The sequence below is a fragment of the Podarcis erhardii genome (genome assembly GCF_964252035.2).
Source record: "Podarcis erhardii genome assembly, chromosome: 15".
NCBI lineage: Eukaryota > Metazoa > Chordata > Lepidosauria > Squamata > Lacertidae > Podarcis > Podarcis erhardii.
Genome location: NC_138505.1, coordinates 15,854,387 through 15,872,892, shown reverse-complemented (window position 1 = coordinate 15,872,892; position 18,506 = coordinate 15,854,387). Strand labels below are relative to the sequence as shown.

The following is an 18,506-nucleotide window of genomic DNA, read 5'->3' as shown; positions in this document are numbered from 1 at the left end:
CATGAACTTGTCCAGTCCTCTTCTGCAACTATCCAAGCTGGTGCCCGTCAGGGTCTCCTGTGGGAGTGAGTTCCATAGGTTAAATCTGCACTGCATGGAGAAGGACTTTCCTTTTATCCTTCCTAAACCTTGCGATGGCTCCAATTGCAGTTGCCTTTCTTCGTAAATCTCCGGTGGTGGCTGATGCAAGTTCATAGCCTGGCTTTTGGAGCGTGAGGAGAGTGCCTCTGAGCATGCGTGAAGTGCACACCGCCTCATTGCCTGCAGTGTACAAGCCAGGGAACCTGAGCTGCAGGGTGGCTTGTTGTGGTAGGAATGTGAGCAGAAGGGTTTGTGAAAGCCTAGTTTGGTATGATATGTGCCCCTCTGGGGCAGGGATAGTGGTGGGCATGGGGAGGGGGAGGGAGAGGCGACATCCCTCTCTGCACTGAGGGCACCCAGCCCTGGTCTGTGGGAAAGCCTTGGCCCTTGGTGACCTCCTGCCTGGCAGCCGAGTAACCTCGCCTGGAAGCTGCCCTTGGGAAAGTTCCTCTGCAGCTGGTGAGCCACAACTTCCCTCCTCAGTTACAATGAGTGTGTTCCTTCCACCGAATAGCTGATGTAATAAACAAAAATCTGCCCTTATTCCCTTATGGGGGACACAAGAGCCCTTATAGAGTCCTTTGTAGGTTCTCCATCGGTTGGAGAAAAGAACAGAGGCCAACCAGAGAATACTGAGAAGCAAAGCAGCTTGTAAGCCTGATCTGTATTGAACTGTTGCAACAGGGTGCTCCCCTCTCACGCAGGAAAGGAGGAGGACCCAGAACCCAGGTGTGCCCGCCCTTATATAGACACTTTAAATTCCCTGCCCTGGAGCTCAAGACCACCCCTCCATACATCACAGAAAGGGTATAACCCAAGACCCACCCCCCACAAACATCATACCTACATCACAGAAAAAGTGGTCTACAACATAAATTTGAATGTTGTTGTTTTTCCTGTCTGCCAGGTTATCTGATAATGCCTTATCTGATTGACTTTCCTGGTAGTCTGGCCATTCCTTTGAGATGGTGATTTATTCCTGAGACAATGGGAAGGTTCTCTCACCCCCTCCCTCCTTGCAGAGAAAACATTTGGTCAGTTTGGGAGTCAAAATGGTTTCAGGGCGGTCTTCCTGTGCTGCTCCAGACATGTGGTCCCCATATCTATGTACGTGCTAGATTGGTACATTTATGAACATTTATTATATAAAAGTCCTTAAATTTTTTATTTCACTAAAAGAAGAAATTTCCCAGTCTCACTTCATGCAGAAATCACCCAGCTGGTGCTTGATGTCTAATTCTCACTGCTGCCGCTCGAAGTTAGCCCTTTGAAGAGTGGACAGAGAAAAGTTTTTTTTCCTTCCTCTCTCGTAACATGAGAAGTTGTGGGCACCCAGTGCTGGAAGATTCAGGAAAGCTGATAGCACTTCTTTGCATAGTGCAGAGTTAACCTGTGGAACTCCCTCCCACAGTGATGGCCGCCAACCTAGATGGCTTTAAAAAGGGGACTGGACAAATTCATGGGTCAGAGGGCCCTCTGTGGCTACTAGCCACAACGGCTCTGCTCTGCTTTCACAATTGGAGGCAGCAATGCTGGGCTTAGATGGGCCATCAGCCTGAAATCCACCAGCCTGGCATTCTTGCGAGTTTCAGCCCCCCACTTCCAAGTGGTGGTTGGATTTCTCCCTTTTCACTACCCTGATTATCATGAGTTAAAAGCCTCTGCTGGCAGCTATGGGACTCTGATCCGGAGCAGCTGAACTGGAAAGGAATGCAGATGCCTTTCTCTGTGAATTGTCGTCTCTGCTGCACCAGGACCTCCATTATTCTGAGTTCTGGATGTGTATGGAGGCGGTGGCTGTCGTCATCCCGTCTGCCCTGAGTTGGGGCCTCAAGCAAGACCCATAGCTGAGTGGCAGGGCACCTGTTCTGCTTGCAGAAGGCTGGGAACCCTACCCGTCCCTGGAACAGTGGGAGAGCTGCCAGCAGTGACCCCAGAATCTTAGGTACAATTGGAGCAGCAATGATTCTGAATTCCAGTTTCTGGAAGTCACAAGAGGGGAGAGGGCCTTGTGCAGGAGCTTGCAGATTTCCCACAAGCTGGCCACCACGAGGACAGAATGATAGACTAGATGGGCCACCAGCCTGATCCAGCAGTATCGCCTTATGTTCTTACACTTTCCTTTAAGTGCCGTATTTTCTGCTCCATTAGACGCACCAGACCACAAGACGCACCTAGTTTTTGGAGGAGGAAAACAAGAAAAAAAATATTCCGAATCTCAGAAGCCAGAACAGCAAGAGGGATCGCTGTGCAGTGAAAGCAGCAATCCCTCTTGCTGTTCTGGCTTCTGGGATAGCTGCACAGCCTGCATTCGCTCCATAAGACGCACACACATTTCTCCTTACTTTTTAGGAGGGAAAGAATATGGTATGTCTTAGGGTTAGGAAGTAAAATGTGCAAGTACCCTTCTAGGTGACTTCTGTGAGATGAGGCAGCCTTGCTGCTCCGACCTTTCAGGATTTTTTAGCCAGTGAGCGACATTGGGGTTGTGACTGACAAGTGAGTTGTTTGGACACCAGGCTATAGAATCTCTAGGGTCCCAAAGAACTGCTGTCTGTCCCCCCGACCCCATCAGTCGCTGTACTCTTTCTGTTTGTCTTGTTCTCCAGTCCTTGGAAAAGGCAAACTATGTAAATTCCAACCAACCAGCATGCCTCTTTCCTGTGGTGAGTTTGTTTGAGATGAGGTACTTCCTCTACTCCAAAATAATTTTGAGTGGACGTTAAAAAATTCCACCCCCCTTCCGGTCACTAATGCATAGCTGTCAACGTTCTCCTTTTTTTAAGGGTAATTCCCTTATTCTGAATAGGATTCCTTGCAAGAAAAGGGAAAAGTTGACAGCTGTGCACTAATGTAAAATTTGAAAACTTCACAAAGAGGCTTAGCCATGTCTGCTATGTATGAGCGGAAGAGCAGGCACTCATTAAGAATTCACATCACTATTATTAACTTTATTACACCCCAGGCCCCAGGATGGGTTACAACAAATTAAAATTCAGAATTATAAACCATTGAAGCAAATCCCACACAGGAATATGGTTAACTTACAGTGCAATTATGTACATATCCACTCGGATATAACTTTCTTTAACTAAAAACAATAGTTAAGACATCATAACACAGTTAGAACCAGTGATTAAAGTACAGAATGCCCAGCGTCTTGCCTCATCTGCACCTTAGTTCTACAAGGCCCCTCTGAACAGGAAACTCTTAGCCAGTCCAACCTCCCTTGGGGGGGGGGGGGAATCCCTCAATCTGGGAGCAGCTACAGAAAAGGCTCCACCAAATACCACCACCAGGCCTACTTCTTGTGTTGATGGGACCGAGAAGGGGTTCACCCAAGGATCTTGGCACCCAGGCAGGTTCATCCAGAACCGTCTGGGTGAAATTGGACTACAGCTCCCATCATCCCTGGCCATGTTGGCTGGGGCAACAGTATAGTGGTGCCTCGCAAGACAAAATTAATCTGTTCCGTGAGGCTCTTCGTATAGCGGTTTTTTCGTCTTGCGAAGCAAGCCCATTGACAGCTTAGCGGATTAGCGCTATTAGCAGTTTAGCGGCTTTTAGTGGATCAGCTGATAAGCGGCTTAGCGGCTTAGGAAAAGGGGGAAAAAGGGGGGGAAACCCGCAGGAACTCGCAAGACATTTCGTCTTGCGAAGCAAGCCCATAGGGAAATTCGTTTTGCGAAGCGCCTCCAAAACGGAAAACCCTTTCGTCTAGCGGGTTTTCCGTCTTGCAAGGCGTTCGTCTTGCGGGGCACCACCTATATGGAGGACCACAGATCTTCTCCACCCTATTCTGGGGCTCTCACTACACCATCTAGGAGAGCTTCCTGTCTGATTTATGAGCTTTGGCTGATTCTCCAGCTACGACCGTTCCTGACCCACTGTAATCCACGCACTGGTAACCTCAAGGCCAGACTACTGCAACACGCTCTGTGGGGCTGCCCTTGGAAGCTCCAGACAGTGCGGAATGTGGTGGGCAGACTGCTGATGGGGGCATCTTTCTGACAACATGCAAAGCCCTTTTTAAAACATCTGCACTGGCTACCCATCTGCTGCTGAGCCAGGTTCAAGGTCCTTGTATTAATTTACAAAGCCTTGAGCAATTTAGGTCCAGAGTACCTAAGAGGTCACTGAGATCATCCACAGAAGCGTTGGTGGCTGGTTCCAGAGTTGGTGAGGCACATTTGACAACAAGAACAACAAGTAAACAAGCCTTTACTGTCATTGGCTCCAGTGTCGTTCCTCTTCATTCCACCTCCATGTGGAATGTCTGTGGAATGTGGAGTTGTGGAATGCTCTGCCACTAGAGATTCTGCAAGATGCCTTCAGTTTCCTGTATTAAACACCTGCTGGAAACTTTTCTGTTCTGTCAGGCTCATGCAGGCAATTAAGAATGAATGCATCTTTCCATAATCATTAGCTGATTTCTGATTTTAACTTTGTTAGGTTTATCGTTTGGCCTTTATATAGATGCAGTAATTGTTGTAAACCACTCTGGTACTTTTTTAAATGAGTATCGGTGTATAGATAAATTAAATAAATGTCTGGCAGCTTTGCGCGGTCAGGGAGAGAGATTCAGCTTCTCTTGTTCAGCCTTCTTCCTTGTGTGAAGCTCTGTTAGCAAGAGTGAACAGGCTCTGCAAATGCAGCTGCTCATCTCTCCCTCCCAAAGTCTCCCCCCCCCCACTTCCTGTTTTCAACCCATTGTCTGTAAATTGGCTGACTTTGGCATGAGATGAGCCGATAAAAGATTGTCAGGGCAGGAGATCAAGCTGAGCACAGCAGGGCCACAAGCATCTAGCCAGTCCAGAGCAAGGGGACAATTCTGGGCTTTGGGTTAAAACCCAGAGGCAGGTTCAGGCAAGCCAACAAGGGGAGGGGGGAATTCTTTAGATGTGCTCAGACTTGCAAGGGTCGACCTGAAGCAGGTCTTAGTCTCTTTTCTTTTTTCAGTAGGTTGAAAATGGCTTCCAACCCATTTAACAGCAAAAAAAGGCCTCTTGATCAACCCCAAACAGCTGAGCCAGGTTATCAAGGCATACCCTCCAACATTTCTCTGATGAAAATTTGTTGTTGTTGTTGTTGTTGTTGTTGTTTAGTCGTGTCCGACTCTTTGTGACCCCCTGGACCAGAGCACGCCAGGCACTCCTGTCTTCCACTGCCTCCCGCAGTTTGGTCAAATTCATGCTAGTAGCTTCGAGAACACTGTCCAACCATCTTGTCCTCTGTCGTCCCCTTCTCCTTGTGCCCTCCATCTTTCCCAACATCAGGGTCTTTTCCAGGGAGGCTTCTCTTCTCATGAGGTGGCCAAAGTATTGGAGCCTCAGCTTCAGGATCTTCCAGTGGGACAGCCTAGTCAATTATTATTATTATTATTATTATTATTATTATTATTATTATTATTTATTAATGTTGCTGTTTATACCTCACCCATCTGACTGGGTTTGCCGCAGCCACTCTGGGTTGCTTCCAACATGAATAAAAACATAATAAAACATTTAAAAAGCTTCCCTATACAGGGCTGCCTTCAGGTGGCTCAGGGGTCAGATAACTCCCTAACCTCCAGCATGTCTCAGATGGGAATAGAGACATCCTAAGGAAAAGCGGGACATTCCTGGATCAAATCAGAAACTGCAATGGCTTCTGTAAATCTGGGACTGTCCCTGGAAAATAGGAACACTAGGAAGGTCTGTCAAGGCTATCTGTGGCTCCTAACTACCATGCTCTGTCTCTCTCGTCAGAGGCAGTAAATGCTTCTGAATACTAGTTGCTGGAAAGCACAGGAGGGGAGAGGAATCTTGTGCTCTTGAGTTCTGTTTGTCAGTTTCCCACGGGGGCATCTGGTTGGCTGCTGTTAGAACAGGATTCTGGGCTTGATGGGCCACCATTGGCCTGATCCAGCAGGGCTCATCTGATGAATATTTGGGGGAACCTCTGACCAGTGTCCTGGGTTGGGCGAGTTTGTATTTCTTGCAGTGTCTCAAACTTTGGGTCCCCAGCTGTTGTTGGACTACAGCTCCCATCATCCCTGACCACTGGTCCTACCTAGCTAAGGATGATGGGAGTTGTAGTCCAGCCATAGCTGGGGACCCAGGTTTGAGAAACACTGCAATGGTGTGGATTGGCTGGTGACTGTCGAATCCTTTGAGGCGGGGAGCCCAACATCACCAGCCCATCTGTGAAGTTAGAGAAATGCAAATTCAGCCAGCCCACAATAGCCAGATTGTGCCTTTCTGAGCTTTGCTGTTCTTCAGCTGTAGGACGGGACTGCATGCTTCAGTGCTGACAAAACATTTCTCTTCCCTTTTTTTAAAAAAAGTTACTCTTGTGATTAGCCTTGCAGAAGCCACTTCTTTCAACTGCTCCTTCTCTCAGCCTCAGACTTCCTCGCGTGTAAAGCAGGAGTGTTGACAGGTGGTTGTTTTTTTGGTGTTCCTTCAGCTCCACTGGCCAGATGAGATTTCTGTCTTGGAATGTAGTACGATCACATCTTATGCTGAGGTTCTGTTCCAGTGAAGGTTCCATGTGCACATGAACATTGTGTGTACATTGTGAATCCCCCATGCTCTATGAGAGCCAGCATGCTGAGCAGGCCTTGCCCCTCCAAGCAAGGCAGAGAGCTAAAAGTTGTTCCCCTAGCTCTTCTCCAAAATCTTTCTCCTATTTTAGTCTTAATGAGATAAGGGGAGGGGTGGCCATTGTTGTGAAGGTTTTAGAAAACAATTCCCTTTAGGATAATACTGGTTTAAATGATTAGTTGGTGAGGTTGTCATAGGACCGTAGAGATGGAAGTGTTAGAAAATCGGGTATATAAGCTAGGCGCCAAATGGCTCCTTAAACCAGGGTTATGGTTGCCAAAGTGGAACGCCTAGCTGCCATTTAGGGCGCAGATGGCTCAAAAGTTGTATCCTGGCACCTGGGCATCTTCACTTGGTCACAAGTGGCTGATTATTGTTGTTGTTTAGTCGTTTAGTCGGGTCCGACTCTTCGTGACCCCCTGGACCAGAGCACGCCAGGCACTCCTGTCTTCTACTGCCTCCCGCAGTTTGGTCAAATTCGTGCTGGTAGCTTCGAGAACACTGTCCAATCATCTATTGTCCCCTTCTCCTTGAGCCCTCAATCTTTCCCAACATCAGGGTCTTTTCCGAGGAGTCTTCTCTTCTCATGAGGTGGCCAAAGTATTGGAGCCTCAGCTTCAGGATCTGTCCTTCCAGTGAGCACTCAGGGCTGATTTCCTTCAGAATGGAGAGGTTTGATCTTCTTGCAGTCCATGGGACTCTCAAGAGTCTCCTCCAGCACCATAATTCAAAAGCATCAATTCTTCGGCGATCAGCCTTCTTTATGGTCCAGCTCTCACTTCCATTCATCACTACTGGGAAAACCATTGCTTTAACTATATGAACCTTTGCTGGCAAGGTGATGTCTCTGCTTTTTAAGATGCTGTCTAGGTTGGTCATTGCTTTTCTCCCAAGAATTTTTTCTTTTTTCTCTTTTTTCTTATTGTAACTTTCAAAATTTTGAAAAAATATTATTTTATTTTATTTTATAAAAAGTGGCCTATAGCCAGGTACAAAATGCGCCTGGCAAATTTCAAACGCTGCCTGCAATGCCATGCATTGCCACGTTTTTCCTGCAGAAAACCTAATCACAGCTGCCGCTCTGGAAACGGTCTATGCTTGCTATCTCTTGTGTAGTTTCAGGGATGCAGCAGAGACTGGGCTCCATCTTGTTTCCAGCTCTATACACAGTTTGTGTCTTTTGAGTCCAGGTGCAGGGAAGTTGGGGGGCCCTGCTTGGAAATGTAAACAGGGGAAACCCCATTGAGCAGAAGTGCCTGTAAGCAGCATTGTGCTTCCTGTAACCCCTCTATGCTGGGAAACTGAACTGGCTATTCCAGTGCACAGGCGGGGGTGTTGTGGTGGCTCTGGGGAGTCCTCCAAAATGGTAAGAATAGGCCTGGGGGCACAGGCGAAGAAGAGATGTCTTCACTCCTTTATTTTTTATTTTTTTCAAAGCACCATTTAGAAGCAACAATCAATATTCAACAATCTCTTTCACACACACACACACACACAGAGAGAGAGAGAGAGAGAGAGAGAGAGAGAGAGAGAGAGAGAAAAGAACCAGATGTCTAACTACATTTAACTTTTAACCTTAAGTTTTTCAGCAAAAGTATCATCCCACAAACCTCCATGTGTCCTCAGAGCTCATAAGCCACGTTCCATCAATGTTACATAATGTAATAAAACCAAGCCAGGCTGATTGAAAAGTGGTGATGGTTTTTGTCTGCATGACAGTCTTGGATGTGGGTTGTCTGTTGGTCCATTGGTCTTAAGTCCCAGCGTTGTGAGGTCCAGATCTCAAAACAGAACTGCATTTAGTGTCTTCCAATACCTTTCAATAGATAGCAAGCCATGCTGCTGCCTTTATATCTCCAGCCAGGAATTTATATGGTAGCTTGTAGCATGGGAGGTTAAAGATGGGCCTGCCTTGCCTCTGCTGCCTTGTCTCCACTTGGATCAGCTCCCTGAATTGTACACTGCTGCAGATCTCCCTTGGGATCCACCCAGGATGGCAACCCACCTTGCTTTTCAGCTGGCCCTTTTAAAATTAACAGGCTGCTTTTTGAGGGGGGGGGGGGTTAGTCTGTCCAAGAAAGCATACAGCTCACAAAAACTGTTTATAAAATCCAATAGTACAAGCACCATGTACATGTTTAAAAAACTGAGGCCAATTAAAATAAATAAAAAGGCTGTCTGTGCAAGACCAAGTCTCTGAAATGCAGCCTAGATTAAGGAAAAGGCAGCACAAAATAAATGAGGCTTTTGGAAACACAGCTTAAAATAAATTTGGACACCTAGGAGGGAAGGAGAGGCTGGTCTACACTGACTGACAGCTGCGGCTCTCCAGGGGGTCAGGCTGGGGGTGTTCGTACCTGGCGATTGAACTGGAGGCCTTCTGCATGCAGGACAGGTGTCCTCTGCCCATGAGCTCCAGACCCTCCCCTTTCATGCTATAGATCAGTGCTTCCCAACTGGTGCTCTCTGGACCACAGGGGGTCTGCGTAACCCACCCACGGCACCACTGACATAACAAAAACTGCCATATAGATATCGAAAGGTTCGGAAGCAGAAGGTCCATAGCTTGGCTTCTGAAAAACAGGGGTCCGCAGTACTTAGCTAACTGGGAACCACTAGATTGATGTGAGCTTTAATCTGCAATCTAAAATATTTTCCAAGCCCGTTTTGCTTCCCTGCTGATGACTGCATGCAAGACTCGAAACACCCGGACATGTATTAGTCCTGGAAGACAACACTTTATGCTTGGTAGTTGTTTCAATAAAGTTTGCGTCACCAGTTAGCTCAGCTGGTGTTGATAATGCCAGGGTTGCAGTTTCAATCCCTATATGGGTGGCCTGCGTATTCCTGCATTGCAGGGGGTTGGGGGCCCTTCCGACTCTCTGATTCTATGCCGCCTTCCTCTCCCCACACAGGCTACGACTTTGCGGCGGTCCTGGAGTGGTTTGCGGAGCGGGTGGACCGCATCATCCTCCTCTTTGACGCCCACAAGCTGGACATCTCGGACGAGTTCTCCGAGGTGATCAAGGCCCTGAAGAACCACGAGGACAAGATCCGGGTGGTGCTGAACAAGGCGGATCAGATCGAGACGCAGCAGCTGATGAGGGTCTACGGTGCCCTCATGTGGTCGCTGGGCAAGATCATCAACACGCCCGAGGTGGTGCGTGTCTACATTGGCTCCTTCTGGTCCCACCCACTCCTCATCCCGGACAACCGGAAGCTCTTCGAGGCGGAGGAGCAAGACCTCTTCAAGGACATCCAGTCCCTCCCGCGAAACGCCGCCTTAAGAAAGCTCAACGACCTCATCAAGCGGGCCAGGCTGGCCAAGGTGGGTGACCATCCCCGGGGGGCGGGGCGGGTTTTTTCTTGTCCTTCAAGGCCAGGCAGGTGTGCTCTGGCTGCCCAGTGATGGAGGAAGGGTGCCCATCCCAAGTGGCTCCCTGGATTGCAGGGGGGGGGGAGCTTTCGGTATGTTTCTTAGCACAATTCAAAGTGTCGGTGCTGACCTTTAATGCCCTAAACGGCCTCGGCCCTGTATACCTGAAGGAGTGGCACCACCTCCCTTGTCCAGCCCAGACACTGAGGTCCAGATCCGAGGGCCTTCTGGCGGTTCCCTCACAGCGAGAAGTGAGGTTAAAGGGAACCAGGCAGAGGGCCTTCTCGGTAGTGGCGCCCGCCCTTTGGAACGCCCTCCTGTCAGATGTCAAGGAAATAAACAACTATCTGACTTTTAGGCAGCCCTGTATTGGGAAGTTTTTTAACATTTGATGATCTCAGGTGTTTTTATATTTTGTTAGAAGCCGCCCAGAGTGCCTGGGGCCCACCCAGTCAGATGGGCAGCATTTTATTTTAATTTATTCAAGGGCAGAGAGGGCCCATTGGTTCACCCTCATCCAATGTCTTGTTTAGGTCAGTGGTCTTCAACTTCTTGAGAGCTGGGACTCCTCTGTAGCAGGATGGGACCCATTCCCAAGGGCAAAAGGGGGGCCCTTGGTGTTGGAATGGCATGGGCAGGGCTGTCCTTCTGTTGAAGACCAGTTATCTAGCCCAGGTGTGGGGAGCCTGTCTCCCTCCAGATATTGCTGGACTCTTACTCCCATCAGCCTCAGGACACCCCACCCAAAAGCCAGGGGTGATGGGATTTGTAGTCCAGCAATATCTGGAGAGAGACAGGCTCCCCACGCAAGGTCTCGTCTCGCCCATCATTTATTTTTGCAGCCGCTTGTGTCACCTGCAGTTGCTGAGTTCTCAGTCTCTGCTCTCCACCCCCCTTGCAGGTCCATGCCTACATCATCAGCTCCTTGAAGAAGGAGATGCCCAATGTCTTCGGGAAGGAGAACAAGAAGAAGGAGCTGGTGAGCAACCTGGGGGAGATCTACCTGAAGATCGAGAGGGAGCACCAGATCTCGCCGGGAGATTTCCCCAACCTCAGGAAAATGCAGGTATGGGGAAATGTTGACCTGTGTAGTGTGTTTGGGACAGGAGCAGGCAGGGCTTGGGCTTGCCTGGAGAGCAAGGGGGTCCTGGAGTCTTGCCGCATGTTTGTGTGTGTTGCAAGAATCACAATGTAGGGGAAACCGTGAAGCCAAACGATGCTTCTCTCGATTCCTGCAGCTCCTGTTAACTCTCCCCCCCCCCTTCCCTTCCTGCGAATCCCAAGAGCAGGCCCTGGAATGAATCACGCGGGGAAAACCGTGAAGCCAGCCAATGCCTCTACATGGCTCCATCCTTGTTTCAGACATTGTGATACATCACGATGTTTAGCTGGTGATATATCACAATGCTGAAAATTGGCGGCTGGGCTCTCCTTATGATGTCAGTTGTGATTTTTGCCTGCCAGCTTAAGGACCACCGACCTCCTGCCTCTGAGCACCAGTTGCTATGGGGACTGCAAGTGGGGGGAGTGGCGCTGTTGCGCTCAGGCCCTTTGGACTGATCCTGCAGGTGGGCTCCTCTTCCCCCACAGTCAAGAGGCGGCGATGCTTCTGAAGACCAGTCGCAGGAAATCACGGGAGGGGAGAGTGCTGCTCTAGCGCAGGTTTCCCATAAAGGTCAGCCACAGTGAGACCAGGAGGCTGGACTAGGTGGGGACCCAGCAGCATCCAGGCTGCTTGGTAACATTCCCAATGGAACCTCCAGATTCAGAGGCAGTCTTTCTGAACTCCCAGGTTCTTAAGGACGTTTGGCCACTATTGAGAACAGAAGACTGGGCGAAAAACTCTGGAAAAGTGATTTGCAGTTCGCAGCATGTTATTCTTTGAAGGGGAACTACTTAAAAATGATTTACAAATGGTATTTAACTCTGAGTAGGCCTGCAAAGATGTATAAGTGCTGGAGATGCAAAGATATTGAGGGAACGTTCTTTCATATGTGTTGGATTTGTTAAAGGGTAAAAGAGTATTGGGAAATGATCCATAATGAATTTTTAAAAATGTTTAAAAAGTACTCCCCCCCCCAAAAAAAAACAGAGTCCTTTCTGTTGGGGATAATTCAGATTGAAATTCCCAGGTGTCAAACAAAGGTTATTTATGTATGCCACTACTGCGGCCTGTGTTTTGTCAGCCCCAAAATGGAAAACGAGGTCTCAACCAAAGAAGAGTGGCAGCTTAAGTTGACAGAATACACACAGCTCGCAGACTTAACATATAGAATAAGAGAACAATAAGAACATACGTTTAGAGATGACTGGAAAACGTTTATTGAATATATGGGAAATAACTGCGTACAGCTGAAAACGCTGGCAGCATTAAGATAAATTCAACAGTGTAAATAAGTTATGATGGCTGTAATAATGGAATGCTGAACGGTATAGTTTTTGTAAAATATACAGGGATTTATGATACGTAAAATGAACCATGGAAAGAGGAGAAGGGAAATCATTTATATTTTAAGGATGTAAAAAATAAGTACTTTAGATTGTAAAACAGAAAAATTAATAAAAATTATATACAAAAACAAGAACGGAATGCTGGATTTTACTCCAGGCGCTTCACATGTCCACCTTGTTGCCCCCCCCCCCCAGGAGCAGCTGCTTACGCAGGACTTCAGCAAGTTCCAGCCGCTGAAGTTGAAGCTGCTGGACGCGGTGGACGACATGCTGGCCAACGACATTGCGCGCCTGATGGTGATGGTGCGGCAGGAGGAGGCTCAGATGCCCTCGCAGGTGGTGAAGGGCGGGGCCTTCGAGGGCACTATGAACGGGCCCTTCGGCCACGGCTACGGCGAGGGGGCGGGCGAGGGCATCGACGACCTGGAGTGGGTGGTGAGCAAGGACAAGCCCACGTACGACGAGATCTTCTACACCCTCTCACCCGTCAACGGCAAAATCACAGGCGCCAGCGCCAAGAAGGAGATGGTCAAGTCCAAGCTGCCCAACACCGTCCTGGGCAAGATCTGGAAGCTGGCGGACGTGGACAAGGACGGGCTGCTGGACGACGAGGAGTTTGCCCTTGCCAACCACCTCATCAAGGTCAAGCTGGAGGGGCACGAGCTGCCCACCGAACTGCCCTCCCACCTGGTGCCGCCCTCCAAGCGCAGGCATGAATGATGCCACCTCCCTGTCGAGTGGGAGGGGCCCCCGCCTCTTGACTCTGCCCAGCCTTGGGTGGGCCGCCTGCCCTCAGGAACTCGACTTTGAACTCCCCCGCCCCACGAGAACAAAAGACGCCACCCCAAACCCACAGATGATTTCGTTTTTTAAAGAAATGTTTTAATACATCTGCTATCTTTGAGGCAGTCGTCTTGTGTGGTGCTGGGGAGGGATCTCTCTCCTGTCGGTATCCTCTTCTCTAGACGAGAGCCCTCAGCAGTGGGGATGCCCCTTTTCCCACCAGGTGTGGTGCCAGTCCCAGCACCTGTCTGACTAGGGGCTCACCTGGGCTCGTTTTCCCAGCCGACGCTCGAGAGGGTGTCCATAATTTCCTCGCATCCAGTGGTGTTCGGGTCCTGGTTCAGGGCCTCTGGATCATTGTGGGGCCAGCCCCCACTTCTTGGGTGATGCCACCCAGCCTTGGCAACCTCCTCACTGCCCCCCCACGCTATCACAGTCACTTTCTGAGCATGTGCACCACCACCTGTTTTGACACCTCAGACGGACGCATCACTTCCTGCTTTGCCTAAGAGGTGGTTGATGTTTTTTTACATCACTTCCTCCTCCACCCACCCACCCTGTGCCTTTACAAAGTGGTGCTATAATGGGATTTAATGGGACCAGCTGCTCACATCCCGGTGGCAAAGGGTTGACGCTGCACCGAATACATCTCCCCTTCCCCCCCCCCACCCCGCCATGCCATGCAGGCACTGGGCAATTGATAGGGAGGTGATGGGGGGTGGCATTGATTGGAAGGGGGGCGGGTTCTCCATATTGCACTGATTTTCTGGCAGGGGTGGGCTCCACAGTGGGCATGGAGGTCTCCAGGGATGAGCTAGACCCTGCGGTCTGTTTCGTTCAGAAAATCCAGGACTTGTGCATGGAAAAGTATTTGAAGATATTAAGGTTGTATGTTGTGTCTGAAGAGAGGGAGGCTTATGATGGTCTTTGTTACCCACCAGGCCTGCCAAGGAAGGAAGGAGATATGGTTGGGGGTTGGCATTACAGCCTCCCCCCCACCCCCAAAATGACTTCAACCTCTCTGTGTGTGTTTGGGTCGGAGGGATAAATTTTGCCCACCCTGCCCTCTGCCAGAAGGTTGAAGGAAGATGGGCCAGTATCTTAACCCTGTAGATGGAACATGATTGGCTGAGTCTGTCCAGAGCTGCTTATTGGGATTAGATCCTGCTAAGACCTCGGAGGGGGGTCAAAAGTGCAGCTCGGTGTCAGAAGCAGAGGGGGCTGTTGAATGTTCCACCTGCACCCCTTGCATTAAAGTTGATTTTTGGAGATTTGCAGCTGCCTCTTCATTCCCCCCCAAACCCCCCCCCACACTTTAGTATTTTAAAAGTTTAATAACCCTGTGCTGCTCCAGTGCCAACAAGATGGGCTGTCGTTGGCTACACAGCAAAGCCAGAAACTTCAACCTGGATGAACCTGGAAAGGTGTAGTGCTTTCAGTGGGGAAGATTACTGAACACAGAACCCACCCCTGACCATTCAGTGCAAGTCCTGCTTAGCCCAAGGCTCCACAGGACACAGCTCCCTAGAGTTGGCATCTTGTCTGTCTTGGGGGACAGTAGAGGAGTGTGCCTTTGCAGCTCCTGCCAGGGCTGTAGAGACCGATATGGGAGAGACATGTTTCATTGCAGCTGGGGCAGATGAAGGCGTCCGGTTGTGCTGCTGCAGATGCACCAGGTATTTCTTCTCTTCTGCGCTCCTCCCACCGGTCATTCCTCCTCTGGGCACTGCTGTGGATTCACGACCCGGATGTCCGTCTCCAGGCACCGCGGTCGTCTGCAAGGGATTCCCATGTGGTGGGGTTTATGTAGCCAGCTGTCCTGTCCCCCTATGCATCCATGCCAACAATTGAATTCTTGTGTGTTAGGTATCAGGGTGTTGACAGGTGCAAATTATGTTTGTGCGTATTGCAAATGCAGAAAACTCCCGGCTCCGTTTCATTGAGGATCGTATGATATAAATAACGAGTCAAAGAACGCACCTGTCTGGTTCATGGGTTTTTATCTCTGAGAAAGAGTGCTATTTCAGTTAATGTGATGGTTTCCCCTGTTGTCATGGAAATGTTGAAGATATTTGGAATCTTCACCCTGAAAGTGAAGGTGGCCAGGAGAAAGCGAATAGAGGAAAGGTTTTCCTCCCTCTCTCATAGCACTAAAACATAAGGCCCATGAAGTGAAATGTTGGAAGATTCAGGGCAGATAAAAGAAATTCCTTCTTTATGCAGCAAAGCGTTAACCTGTGGAACTCCCTCCCACGGGAGGCACGGATGGCCACCATATTGGATGGCTTTAAAAGAGGATTGGACATGTTCCTGGAAAGGAAAGGGCTATTGATGGCTACTAGCCAGGATGGCTTATGCGCTTGCCTTCATTGTCGGAGGCAGCAATGCTTTATGAATACCATTTGCTGGAAACCGCAGAAGGGCAGAGGGCTCTTGTGTTCAGGTCCTGCTTGCAGGTTTCCCATAATAGGCATCTGGTTTGCAACTGTGAGAAGAGGATTCTGGACTAGATGGTCCTGATCCTGCACAGTTCTGCTTATGTTCTTATCGCTAACTTGAGGTGGCTCAAAAAGCTCAAGGCTAGGAATAGCCATTCATAAGCAGGTATTTTCCCTTCCATCTTCAGCCAGAAGGAACAGTGGCGTAGCGTGGGGGGTGCAGGGGGGGCCGGGCGCACCGGGCGCAACATCTGGGGGTTAGGGTTAGGGGGTGCAAATCCACGGTTTAGGGGGCACAAATTACTTGCTTTGCCCCGGGTGCTGACAACCCACGCTACGCCACTGAGAAGGAAGTGATTGGAAGTATCTGTTCCCAACAAACCACCAGTTGCTGTTCTAGCAAAATCAGGACAAGCTGTAGTTAGAATCATAGATTTTTTTTGGAAGGAATCCTGAGGATCATCTTCTAGCTGCGCAACTCCCTGCAATGCAGCTGACCCGTACGGGGGTCAAATTTGCAAACTTGGCGTTATCAGCACCATGTTCTAACCAACTGAGATATCCAGCTGATTAGTTGGTTTAAAATAGGATTGGCTTTGTGCCAGCCAGAACGGGAAACTGTGGTTTGGAGGTGGGTCGTTTAGACAAGCCCTATTTTGAAATACAGTGGTACCTCGGGTTAAAACTTAATTCGTTCCAGAGGTCCGTTCTTAATCTGAAACTGTTCTTAACCTGAAGCACCACTTTAGCTAATGGGGCCTCCTGCTGCCGCTGATTTCTGTTCTTATCCTGAAACAAAGTTCTTAACCTGAAGCACTGTTTCTGGGTTAGCAGAGTCTGTAACCTGAAGCGTATGTAACCCGAGGTACCACTGTAAACTAGTTTGTCCTGGTTTGCACAAAACGATTCTCATTTGAAAACAAAAGAGGGTGCTTTTGCTCTTGCATAAGCTGGAAGATGGATTGATGTTGCACAAAAAAACCAAAACGGCTTAGGAGGAGGGTGAGCAAATTACCCCATTAACTCACTGGAGATAGTGTGCTGGGGAAAGTGATGCTGGCTGCCCAGAGAGAGAGAGGGAAGTCTCTCTTGTGCCCTTAAAGGACTTTATGATTGGAAGCTGGTCTGATTCCTGTCTGGTGCAGTCACCCCCAGGAATGCCGGTGTGCGGCTCGATGAGGCATTCCTTCCCATCCCCATTTAGAAAAGGGTTTCCTGCAGTCCAAGCATTCCAGCTTATCTTTGCCCTGGGTTCATGCCAACATTCTTGCTTATAGCTGGTCCCAGGGGCCAGGAAACAGCCCGGAGCAAGCGAGAAGGGAGTGGGTGGGTGGGTGGGTGGGTGGGTGGGTGGAGACCCACAAGGACCAGTCTCTGGGCCTGCAGAGCAGCCGGCTCATGTCTGTAATGCCACAATAGCTTTGAAGGGGCTGGCTAGGCAGGTGGGGGCCATGGCAGCTGGAAGATTCCTCCTTGTGAAGCCTTGATCTGCCCCTGCCCCGGGATAACAGCGAGGGGGCACTTTTTGGCTGGCAGTGTGTGTGTGTCTGGTGCCACCACCCAGCCCTCGCCAAAGCCAAATGCTCTGTGACAGGTGATCAGGGGGCCAGAGGGGATTCCAGTTGCAGTCAGGTGTGGGTGCAGTTTTTCAGAGCCGTAGCCACAGGGGGACTAGCCATGTTTTTTTGCCCTGGGTGAAACCTCCAGAGGGGTGCCATTGAGGCTCCCAGCCTGTGATTTTTGTGTACGCAAATGCGCATGGAGATGAGTGCCAAACTGGGTCTTTGACCCAAGTGAAAATCAGCCTCGTTTCTCCCCTGCAGTTTTTTTGGACTTGAGAGTTTCAGGCATGCAATAATCTGTTCTGGGCACCACCATCTCTCCCCCGCCCTCTTCTTCACTTTCTTCTTCGCCCAAAAGTTTGAGCCAAACCTAGATGTTCAAATTATTTCCTCGAAGGAACCAGAGTTCTCTTCCTATTTCCAGTGAGTTCCTTTTTTAGGAAATGCCAGAGCTCTCTTCCTGTTTTATCCCCCACAACTCTGCAAAGTTGGGTGGACAGCCAGTGGCAACTTATCTCTGCCATTTGATCAACCTGAATCAGTGCAGGGTGTACATGCTGGCAAGACTGAATGTATTACTTTCAGCAAGACTACAGGGGAGATTTCAGAAAATAGCATTCGTGCAGAGACTATGACTCTGGACAGAGACAAACAGAATCAGTTGCGCACAGTGCTTTTTTTTCTAAAAAAATGTTTAGGGGTACTCTCATTTTGTCTCGAGGAAATCACCATTTTATAGTTCAAATTGGGAAAAATAAATATAGTAAATGGACAAAAGTACAAAGATTCACAAAATGTTTAGGGGTATGCGTCCCCCCTGCATCCCCCCAGAAAAAAAGCACTGGTTGCATGTGTTCTTTTGCCCCTGGTATCAAACAATTAGATCTAAGTTCAATAATCGGTTGTTAGCAGGGAGTAGCATTAAGATGAATGCAAGGTAGCCTTCCTTATGTTTATTCAGGATGGGGCTAAGATGGAGATAGCAACTGGGTTTCTGCAACACAAGGTGAATATTCGTGAACATTTTTGCTGAGTGGTTTTATTGTACCGGACCTTATTGGAGCCTTGTATGTATGCCAATAAAGGTTTTGAGAATTTGAAATATGGCTGGGGTCAGATTGTGCCTGGCGCTTCTGTGTGCCAAGCATCTTCCCTGCCACTGAGCCGCAGCCTCCCCCATGAAGCCTGGGATCAGGCGAGAGGGGGCAGCAAGAATAGGGCTGGGGCTTAA

General features: G+C 49.2%; 1 protein-coding gene across 2 annotated transcripts in view; it reads left to right on the top strand.

The window, feature by feature from the left end:
- EHD1 (EH domain containing 1) overlaps positions 1-13,396 on the top strand; it is a 30,875-nt gene extending 17,479 nt beyond the window's left edge. For both annotated transcript variants that reach the window (XM_081842458.1, XM_081842457.1), the window contains exons 4-6: positions 9,581-9,993; positions 10,943-11,107; positions 12,688-13,396. In XM_081842458.1, the coding sequence (XP_081698584.1) occupies positions 9,581-9,993; positions 10,943-11,107; positions 12,688-13,212 (1,103 nt within the window). In that variant the 3' untranslated portion in view covers positions 13,213-13,396. The remainder of the gene's footprint in view (positions 1-9,580; positions 9,994-10,942; positions 11,108-12,687) is intronic.
- Positions 13,397-18,506: the final 5,110 nt, after the last annotated feature.